Source organism: Mandrillus leucophaeus, unplaced genomic scaffold (genome assembly GCF_000951045.1).
Source record: "Mandrillus leucophaeus isolate KB7577 unplaced genomic scaffold, Mleu.le_1.0 Scaffold431, whole genome shotgun sequence".
Lineage (NCBI taxonomy): Eukaryota > Metazoa > Chordata > Mammalia > Primates > Cercopithecidae > Mandrillus > Mandrillus leucophaeus.
Window position 1 is genome coordinate 1,546,323 of NW_012104599.1, and position 11,399 is coordinate 1,557,721.

Genomic DNA, 11,399 nt, shown 5'->3' on the forward strand with positions numbered 1-11,399 from the left:
GCCGTGCGGGAGGCAGCCCCGGGGGAGGGGGCTCGTTGCGCGCAGGGACACGTCCGCGGCGATCCTAGGAGGCGGTGCCGACCGTATCCCTGCGCCGCTGCGCGAGGCAGAGGCTGAATGAGGAGCTGCGCGGGGGAAGCGGGGCGCCGGGGGAGGAGGTGGCGGGATGGAAGCAGACGCTGGCGTCGCGCGAGCCCGGGGCCGAGCGGCGCGATAGAGAGGGCGGCGGCGGCGGCGCGCGCGGAACCTTGACGTGCCCCTTTCTTTCTTCTTTCGCTGGGAAGCTGGGAAGCATGAGCGTGCAGCCCTGCCGCTGCGGCGGCCGCCCCGGCTCCTCGCCTCCCCCTCTTCTGGCCACCCCTCGCCGGTGAGAGAAGAGAACGCGAGAAGGGAAGATGGGGGCCGTCCTGAGGAGCCTCCTGGCCTGCAGCTTCTGTGTGCTCCTGAGAGGTGGGAAGAGTGGGGGCATTGGAAAGTTGGTGGGGTTCGAGGGGAGGTGGCCTTGTTTTCTGTGTCTAGGGGGAGGAGAGGGACGGAGGGAGGGAGAAGGGGAGAGGAGCAGGGAGAGGCCTGGTCGTGGGGAGGGGGAGAGAAAGGGGCCCGGGAGCAGGGGCTGCGCGCACCGCCCGGCCACAATGCGGACCTGGCCTGGCTTCCCGGACCTTTCCCGGACACATCGGAGCCTCGATCCGGGCGGCTGATCTTAGGGAACCTTTGGCACCCCATTCTGTCGGGATGACTGAGTGTCTGTGTGCCTCTCTCTGCCTGGGGTCTTCCAGGGAAGAGGGTCTTTGTACGTATTTTGGCTTTTAAAATGTTTGAGCCCGAGATGCTTTAAGGTCGACCTTATCCATCGAAGCCCCCCCACCCACTCTCCACCCCGTTTCGGTGTTTCTTAGTTGAACTTTTAAAGCCCTCTTACTATTTTTTCCAGGCCTTGTTACAGGTAATAATTGGCTTCCGTTTGGGATATAATGATCCTGGGTGAGAGCTTAGTTGGAAAGTGACTCCGGGGTTATAGGTCGAGCGTTTCAGCATTGGGGACATTCTGAGCTTCAGTCCATAATAAAACAAAACATTGCCCTTGTAACCTCTGGTATTCACGGCTTGCCCCTATTTTCGGAGTGTGCAAGTGTACAGTTGGCATTACTAGGGAAATTCATCCTCGTGTGAAGAGGAGCCGGTCCTGGGACCAAAATGATAATTTGCTCTGCTCCCCTGGGGACTGCTTGGCACTTTGGTAAATTGCATAGGCTGTTCTAGATAATTTGCTCTGGGAATCGCTTGAATTCGAGTGTACTATGATGTTTTGAATTGCACTGCAGAGCTGACACATGCTCTGTGACTTTTGTGACAGTTCACAAAGATTTTTGACTGGCCCTTCGGCAGCTCTTCTCAAACTACTCAGTGTTGAACTTGAGATGGCTGTGGAGCATTTTTACCAGCAGAGGAATTTAAGTACTGCTTTTGGATACGGTGGCTTGTAGTTTTGGTTAGTTAAAATTCTCACCGGCGTTCATGGTAAGTTCTTTTCAGGCGTGGGACCTCTGGTCGCTGGAGATTTTTAGGTGTTAACAAGCTAAACTTTTGTTAAGTCCTCCAAACTGATTAAGTTTACCGAACACTAACAGTAACTAATAGTCTATGACAGGTGTATATTTTTGTGTGTATTGTGGATATGTATTTTGGATAAGAATGACTTTTTTTTGGAGGAGGAGAAATACTTTGTTCAGTTACTCTATAGTAATGCAGCATTGTGTTTGCATGTTATGTTACTTACACTTGATACTCTAAGCATATTACAAAGTTTTCCCACATGTAAACCCCAGAAAAGGTAGTGCTCATTAGATTTTTGTGGCAGAAAATTTAATGAAGTGTTATGTACTGGAGAGGTTTAATATACTTATTTTATTATGGTATACTATATTGAAAGGGGTTTTGCTATAGCTATTAGAAACAACTGTATTTGACATGAGAATATGTATTTAAGACATAAGGTTAATAAGATTGACAAATATGAGAACCATCTGATCGGTTAGAGTCGTGGGGAAACTTACAACTTGGGATGTTTCTGGTTGTCCAGTTGTATTTCTTGGAGGAGAAATGTGTGATGTAAATGCCGTTTGTTTATTTTAACGCTAGCTTTGAGACCATAGCTGAGTTTGTTCATTATTCGAATTTAGATAGGTTGCACTTGTTTATGTAACAAGACCTGAAAGAGGTAATAGTTTAAATTGTCTTGTTTCCACTAGCAAAGTTTTCAGAAGTGGAGCTCTCGTTTTAAATGTGGCAAAATATGGTGTAAGGTGGTCTTCTAATATGTAACAGTACTGTACTTAGCTGTGAGTACATATTATTTGAAGTAAAACTGCCTTTTGATGTAAAATATTTTTGTTCGTAATTGAGAATTCATTCTTTGAGAATGTCATCCTCTGTTACAGTAAAGATATGTAGTCAACCATGGGCTCTAATGAGAAAAATCTGATTGATTTGTTGCGTTTAGATCATTTTTTTTTTCCTACAAAGAATTGGAGGTTTAACATTGACTGGGTGTGATGGGGTATTGTGAGAGTTTGGGAGACCTTCTGTCCTGTATCCCTGTTGAATCAATAGCAGAAAGCCAGGAAATACTGTTAGTGCTGTGTCCCTATCTGTATCATCACATGATAAGGTATAAAGACTGGGGAATTTCAATACTAAAACCTTGGATTTAAAGCCCAAGCGTCACAACTTCATAACTTTGTGGTTCTGGTGTAGTTCACTTCTCTAGGTCTCAGTTTCTTTACTGGTAAAATGTGAATAATGATACCTGACTAGTTTGCAGGGTTATTGGGTGTTTTAAATGAAATAATATAAAGTGCCTTGTTAATGTTACTTTTTGTTATAGTTTTTGCTTGTTCAAGGACATACCCTCAAATGCTTTCAGGATTTGAGATTTAGTTTGTATAACGTTCACAATTTTTTCTTTTCTTTTCTTTTCTTTTTTTTTTTTTTAAGAGACATAGTCCTGCTTCATTACCCAGTCTGGGGTGCAGTGGTGTGATCACAGCTCATTGCAGTCTCAAAGTCTTGAGCTTAAGTGATCCTCCTGCTTCATCCTCCGAAAGCTCTGAACTACAGGCACATGCCACTATGCCCCAAATTTTTGGTAGATATGGGGTGGGTGTGGGGGTGTCTTGATATGTTGCCCAGGCTGGTCTCCAACTCCTGGCCTCAAGTGATCCTCTCAAGGTGCTGGGATTACAGGTGTGAGCCACCATGCTTGGCCAGGTTCACGAATTGCCTTTTTGTTTGTTTGTTTGTTTTTTCTGGGGTAGGGTCTTGCTCTGTTGCCTAGGCTGGAGTGCAGTGGCATGATCACTGCTCACTGCAACCTGGACCTCCTGTGCTCATGTGATCCTCCCACCTCAACCTCCCAAGTAGCTGGGACCACAGTTGTGTGACATAACACTTGGCTAACTTCTAAATTTTTATAGAGCCAGGGTCTTGCTATGTTGCCCAGGATGGTCTTAAACTCCTGGGCTCAAGTGATCCTCCCACCTCCACCTCTCAAAGTTCTGGAATTACAGGTGCAGATTCACACATTCTTTATTTATTTTTTTGAGATGGAGTCTCGCTCTGTTGGCCAGGTTGAAGTGCAGTGGCGCGATCTCAGCTCACTGCAAGCTCCACCTCCTGGGTTCAAGCCATTCTCCTGCCTCAGCCTCCTGAGTAGCTGGGACTACAGGCATCTGCCACCACCCCTGGCTAATTTTTTTGTATTTTTTAGTAGAGACGGGGTTTCACTGTGTTAGCCAGGATAGTCTCTATCTGACCTGGTGATCCACCTGCCTCGGCCTCCCAAAGTGCTGGGATTACAGGCGTGAGCCACTGTGCCCAGCCAGATTCACACGTTCTTAAAAGTGAAAGGGATCTTGGTCATTTGAGCCTCACCACTTTATTTGTAAGTGGGGAAACTCAGATTCAGAGATCACTGTAATTTAATAAAGGTAGGTTAATTAAAGATAGGGCAGGGATTTATTACTCATTCTTTAGCAAATATGTGTGGAATACCTCCTATATATCAGCCTCTGGTACTAATGGTGAGCAAAACAAACGTGTTCCCTAATCTAATGGGCCTCACGGTTTAGGTTGCCATCCTACTATTCTCTTAGTTCCATTCAGGTACTGATTAGAAAAAATAATATCTGATTTTCTACAGGAAGTATTTTTGATAAGAATATAGGTTTTGGAATACCATCGGTGTGTGTAATCTGTGAAATACTATTTCTTAGCTTTTTTTTTTTTTTTTTTAGACGGAGTCTTACTCTGTCGCTCAGGCTGAAGTGCAGTGCGCATGATCTCGGCTCACTGCAATCTCCGCCTCTTGGGTTCAAGCGATTCTCCTGTCTCAGCCTCCTGAGTAGCTGAGACTACAGGCGCCTGCCACCATGCCTGACTAATTTTTGTATTTTTTTTTTTTTTTTTTAAGATGATGTCTTACCCTGTCGCCCAGGCTGGAGTGCAATGGCATGATGTCAGCTCACTGCAACCTCTGCCTCCTGGGTTCAAGCAGTTCTCCTGTTTCAGCCTCCTGAGTAGCTGGGACCGCAGGTGCACACCACCATGCCTGGATAATTTTTATATTTTTAGTAGAGATGGGGTTTTGCAATATTGGTCAGGCTGGTCTTGAACTCCTGACCTCAAGTTATCCACCCACCTTGATCTCCCAAAGTGCTGGGATTACAAATGTGATCCCACCGCGCCCGGCCTAATTTTTGTATTTTTAGTAGAGATGGGGTTTCACCTATTGGTTAGGTTGGTTTCGAACTCCTAACCTCAGTTGATCCACCCACCTCTGCCTCCCAAAGTGTTGGGATTGCAGGCGTGAGCCACCGCGCCTGGCCTTCTTAGCTTTTTTTGAGGAGGCTTGTTATATAAAAATTATTTGTTACTTTTTTTTGTTTTGGTGGGCTGGTGGTAAATATTGTTGGAACAAACCACTAATGTTTCGCATCTTGTATTTCTATAGAAGTGATCCTTTTCTTCCTTTAAAATCAGGTATTATAAAGTCTTGGGGAAGTAGAACAAATTTTGGAGTGGGAATCAGGAGAATTAAGTTATGGTTCTGAATTTGCTTTGTAGCCTTGTGTAATCTGTATACTTTATTTGGAGATTAGAATTCGTGTTAACACATTAAGGGTTCTGAAAAGTCCTGAGGTAAAGAGAATGGTTTTAACTTTGTTTAACCTATTATTTTCCAAACTTGTCAAGTATTACGTTAATATTTGTTGACAATTTCATATAAATTAATTTGTTACTGTCATCCCTATTTACTTACCTGCTTCAGGTTTGCTCATTTGGCTAGATAATTTGTCGGGTTATTAAGTTTTAAGGTTTTAGCTTGTTATCAGAAGGGCTAATAGTGATTTCCTGTGGTTCAGTTTTTAAGAGATTTTTTTCCTTTGCTTTAATTGGAAGTTTTTCTATTTGCTGTACTCAACTACTGTGTCCTTCTATATGCTTTGGCTGTCAGAAAAGACTGTTTAAATATCAAAGGGGATTCTGGGAAGGGATATATTAATGGAAATATTTTATGAGACCGTATATTTTTTGTTTAAATATTTTGAGCATACTGGAAAAACAATGTTTAGTGCTATTTAGGCCACGTGTGACTACTCTGAGAAAGATCATTTTCATTATAGAAATTCTATTGAAAGTTTATACTTAGAGAAGACTATATAGAAGGTACTATAGTAGAAATACGGGACTTGTTGTTAAACAGAAGTTAAACTCTTCTGCCACTCTGTGTTCCTTTGGACAAGTTATTTCCTTTCCTGTTAGGTGGGGTTATAACTTACAAGGCTTCGTGAGAACTGATGAAATGTTTGTGAAGGGGTAGTACAGCACACAGTCAATAGTAGACATTGAATAAATGGTTGCTTTTATTAAGATGGCCAAATTAAAAGAAACATTATGCTCTGGAAAGACTAGTAAAACATTTTAAGTGTCTGCTGTGTCCCAGGCACTGTTGTTGGCAGTTAATAGTTTTAGGCCAGTGGTTTTGGAATTTTTTTGATTCTTCTGCAACTGAAATAAAAGCTCCATGAAATACTTTTACTTATGACAGTTTCTGTTTTGATATAAAACGGAATGACAATTACTTACTAAATTTATTTTCTAAAGGATTGCAGCCTTAACTATTTTAGGTGATGATTATTGTAAATAAGCTAGGGAATAGACAGTTCAAATGATTGTGATACTTATTAAAGAGTTAAGGATGGGCAAAATAATTTTATCAAGACATCTAATTGAGAAATTGCGTTATTTGTTCACAACAATTATTCGGTGGATTTTTTTCTGTGGAGTGGCTGGATACTATACTGAGTTTCTGCACTGCATGTTTTTGCTTTGGATAAGGGTGTTTATCTTCTGTAAAGTAAGCGTCACTTCAGTGAATAAAACACTTTTATATGAATAACTTTGAAATTTAGTCAAATATACATAAGAACAGGTTGTTTGCTCTTAAAATTATTTGTCTTAAAATACAGTTTGTCAGTACATTAATACAAGGAAACAAGGTTATTTGGTATTATTCATATGTGCTTTTGTTTCTCAAGCTGTTCGTGTTATTTGTGGCAGTGAGTATTCTCACTAAAGGTTCAAGCTGTTTGGGTGTGATGCTAGAAAATATTAAAATGTGCTTGGACTCTGGTGAAGATTATTGATTCTTTGATACTGTGATCCTTTTAGCAGTATCATAACTTGTAGTTTCTGTAATATCTTGCTTGGAAGGGCCACGTATAAGTGCTTATATATTTTGGAACTAATTTCAGGAGGAGATTGGGGATACAAAATGAAATTATATTTTCAGTCAAAAAACTACATTAAGTTATGTAAGTTATTAACACCAGGCCTAAAGTTATTGATGAGACTCAATAACATGCCAAGCAGTAGTCTTTTTTTTTTTTTTTTTTTTTTTAATAGATGGAGTCTCGCTCTGTCACCCAGGCTGGAGTGCTGTGGCATGATCTTAGCTCATTGCGACCTCTGCCTCCTGGGTTCAAGTGATTGCCTCAGCCTCCCAAGTAACTGGGATTACAAGTGCCCACTATCATGCCTACCTAATTTTTGTGTTTTTAATAGAGATGGGGTTTCACCATATTGGCCAGGCTGGTCTCGAACTCCTGACCTCAGGGGATCCACTTGCTTTGGCCTTCCAAAGTGCTGGGATTACAGGCATGAGCTGCTGCACCCAGCTGTCGTCTTTTTTTTCCCCCGGGAAAATAGTCACCCAAATATTGGAAGCCTACCTTTATCAAATTATATATGTTTGACTGGGAGGCTATTTTTCTCTAATGGTTTTAGTCATTGTTTTATCACTCCTAGACCCAAACTATAAGTAAAGGATTACAGGGATAGGAGTCTTCCTCACTATTGACTAGCTTTATTGGTAGGTATAATTTAAGTACTATATATCCATGTATCCAGCTTAAAGATACTATATTGTGCAAGTCTGAGAAAGGTGACAAGTGAACTTCATTACCTTGAATTCTTAGCTGTGCATTATATTGTCTTTATTTGTAACATTCTAGATCTATGCTAATGCAGAAATAGCTTTTGATGGAAAGTTTTTGAAGAAAAGATGTTTTTCCCCTTTATATGCGCCGTGTACCAGAGGTTTGCACATACTGAGCACTGTAAATTTTACATTTAAAGTAATATAAAAAGATGTGAATTTTTATGACGTTTATTTGGAATGTCATTTTGTGTTTTGTCTCAGTCGTTCATTAGCTATAGTTAAGTTATAAATTTGTAACGATTACAAAGATTTCTTAGTCTGGGTCATGGTGGCTCAGTGTGAGCCCATCTCTTTGGGAGGCCAAGGCGAGAGGATCACTTGAGGTCAGGAGTTCAAGACCAGCCTGGGAAACATAGCAAGACCTCCATTTCTATAAAAAAATTAAAAAATTAGCTGGTCATGATGGCACATGCTTGTAGTTCCAGCTGCTTAGAAGGCTGAGGCAGGAGGATCGCTTGAGCCCAGGAATTCAAGGCTACAGTGAGCTGTGATCATGCCACTGTACTCCATATGACAGACAAAACCCTGTCTTTCAAAATAAATAAAGATTTCTTAGCACAGATTAGATATATTAAATAGACTACTAAAAAAAAATCAACATGTCCTTGTCTGAGGTTGAATTCAAGGTGTGGATTACATAATGAGTTTTCTGGTTTCAGGATATAATTATTGCATTAATATAATTAGTTATTTTTTTTTTTTAGAGACAGGGTCTCACTGTGTTTTCTAGGCTGGAGTGTGGTGCGATGCTATCACGGCTCACTGCAGACTGGACCTCCTGGGCTCAGGAGATCCTCTTGCCTCAGCCTCCCGAGTAGCTGGGACTACAGGCACGTGCTGCCACACCCAGTTCATTTTTAATGTTTTTTTTTTTTTTTTAGAGAGACAGGGTCTTACTGTGTTGCTCAGACTGGTCTTAAATTCCTGGGCTCACGCGATCCTCCCGCCTTGGTTTCCCAAAGTGCTGGAATTACAGGCATGAGCCACCATGCCTGGCCTCAAGTACTTTTTTCTTTCTTTTCTTTTCTTTTTTTTTTTTTTTTTCCATTAAGCCCCTTCTATCAAGTACTTTTTTTTTTTCTTCTTGAGACGGAGTCTTGCTTTGGAGTGCAGTGGTGCGATCTGGGCTCACTGCAAGCTCTGCCTCTCAGGTTCACGCGATTCTCCCACCTCAGCCTCCCGAGTAGCTGGGACTACAGGTGCCTGCCACTACCCCTGGCTAATTTTTTTTGTATTTTTTTAGTATAGATAGGGTTTCACCGTGTTTGCCAGGATGATCTCGATCTCCTGACCTCGTGATCCACCTGCCTTGGCCTCGCAAAGTGCTGGGATTACAGGCGTGAGCCACCGCACCAGGCCTATCAAGTACTTTTTTAAACCAAGTTTTTTGGAGATATAATTCACATACAGTAAAAATTTCCATTGTACAATGTCTAATTCAGTGACTTTCAGTATAGTCACAGGGTTGTACAACATCACCACTGTCTCATTCCAGAATGCTTATCCCTCGCTCCCTGAAAATGCATACACTTCCCATTTCTCCCTTTCCTCAGCCTGTGGTAACCATGAATTTACTTGCTGTCTCTATGAATTTGCCTACTCTGAATATTTCATATAAATGGAATAAAATCTGTGGCCTTTTGTGTCTAACTTCCATCACTTAGCACATTTTCAGGGTTCATTCATGTTGCATGTGTCAGTACTTCATTCCTTTTAATGGCTGAGTAATATTCCATTGTATAGATATATTAAATACTTTCAAATGAGTGTGGATTTGATTATTGGAGTCTTTACCTTGAGAAATTACTTCTGAATCTCAACTTTTGAAGTTACTGAAATATATGTTAAAAAATATGTTTTTTTTGAAACAGAGTCTTGCTTCATCACCCAAGCAGGAGTACAGTGGCACAGTCTCCGCTCACTGCAAACTCCGTTTCCCGGGTTCAAGTGATTCTCGTGCCTCAGCCTCCTGAGTAACTGGGACTACAGGTGTGTGCCACCATGCTGGCTAATTTTTGTATTTTTAGTAGAGACGGGATTTGGCCATGTTGGTCAGGCTGGTCTCGAACTCCTGACCTCAAATGATCTGCCCGCCTCAGCCTTCCAAAGTGCTGGGATTACGGGCATGAGCCATCACTGTGGCCTATGTTTGTTTTAAGCGGGGGTCTCTGTCACCCAGGCTGGAGTGCAGTGGCGCGATCATTGCTCACTGCAGCCTGGACCTTCCCAGGCTCAGGTGATCCTATCCTCCCACCTAAGTTTTTGTATTGTTTGTAGAGATAGGGTTTCACCACGTTACTCAGGCTGGCCTTGAACTCCTAGACTCAGTGATCCACCTGCCGCTGCCTCCCAAAGTGTTGGGATTACAGTCATGAGCCACTGTGCCTGGTCTAAAAAATACTTTAAGTTCCCATTTTTCTGCTGGAGAAGCACTAAATAGTTCATCAGTATCTTGTGTTTCTGTATAGCCCTGTTAGTTGTCCTGTCACAGTTAAATCTTTTTTCTAAATTCATATCTAGAGTAAGAAAATAGAAGGAGTATTAGAAATGACCTGGGCCAACTCCTTTGTTTTATAAATCAGAAAGATGAATGACTAAGGCCAGAGTGTTTGTACTCTGGACAGTAATTTTACATGCAGGACTTTTTGTATGTACCTGACTTTACCTGGGCCTTATTGTGGTTTTGAAAGAGATACTGATGACTTTGATAAAGAGAAATACATATTAATGTAAACTTTGGCATTTGCCAATAGGTAGTTTGTGATAGTACTTACACTGTAAATAAAAACAAAGCTGAGGCCAAGGTGCAGTGACTCACACCTGTAATCGCAGCACTTTGGAAGGGTATGGCAGAGTATCGCTTGAGCTTAGGAGTTTGAGACCAGCCTGGACAACACAGTGAAACCTAATCTCTACAAAAAAATACAAAAAAAATTAGCCAGGCCTGGTGGTGTCTATAATCCCAGCTACTTGAGAGGCCGAGGAGAAAGAATCGCTTGAACCCGGGAGGCGGAGGTTGTAGTGAGCCAAGATCGTGCCACTGCACTCCAGCCTGGGTGACAGAGTGAGACTCTGTCTCAAAAAAAAAAAAAAAAAAAAAAAAAGTGACCAAACCCAAAAAGCAAAAACAAAGCTAGACTTAGGTAAGGGAAGACTTTATTTGAAAGAATTTTTGCAGTAGAAGCACGTGCTCACTACAGGATCTGCAACACATTTCAAAATCAAACCAAAAAAGGCTTTTCTTTTATAGAAAGGAGAGGTAGGCAGGGCTTGCAGGAACTTTGTGGGAGCGTGGGCCAAATAGGTAGGGGTGAGCAGATTGCATGACCAGGACTGTTTAACTGGAAAGCATTTTGTTTATTTATTTATTTTTTCTGCGGTCAGCTGATGGTCAGAATGAGGGAAGAAGTTGTGCATTTACTTTCTTAAACTTAGGGCAAGCCAAAGTTTAGGAATTTGTGGGGAGAAGGGAATCCTGACTAAAGTTTATTCAAGCCAAGTCAATGAGTAAGTAATGGGCAATTGTGATGAGCACTGGTCAGTCCCCCTGTTGTTTAAAACAAAATCAGTCACTGTTGACAATGCAATAAGAGTCATTGAGAAGTTGATCTCATTAGATTTGACCTGATTATTTACATAGGTGTAGCAAGAATAGTAATCTATCATATAATAGGTCTTTTAATACTGCCTTGCTGAAAGTTTTTTTAAGAAATATGATTGGACTTTAAAATGCCTCTTGAGGCCGGGCGCGGTGGCTCAAGCCTGTAATCCCAGCACTTTGGGAGGCCGAGACAGGCGGATCACGAGGTCAGGAGATCGAGACCATCCTGGCTAACAC

General features: G+C 41.9%; 1 protein-coding gene across 2 annotated transcripts in view; it reads left to right on the forward strand.

Moving 5' to 3' along the window:
• Window positions 1–262: 262 nt before the first annotated feature.
• The window catches only part of LRP6 (low density lipoprotein receptor-related protein 6), a 158,874-nt gene continuing 147,737 nt past the window's right edge, over window positions 263–11,399 (forward strand). For both annotated transcript variants that reach the window (XM_011993647.1, XM_011993648.1), the window contains exon 1: window positions 263–450. In XM_011993647.1, the coding sequence (XP_011849037.1) occupies window positions 396–450 (55 nt within the window). In that variant the 5' untranslated portion in view covers window positions 263–395. The remainder of the gene's footprint in view (window positions 451–11,399) is intronic.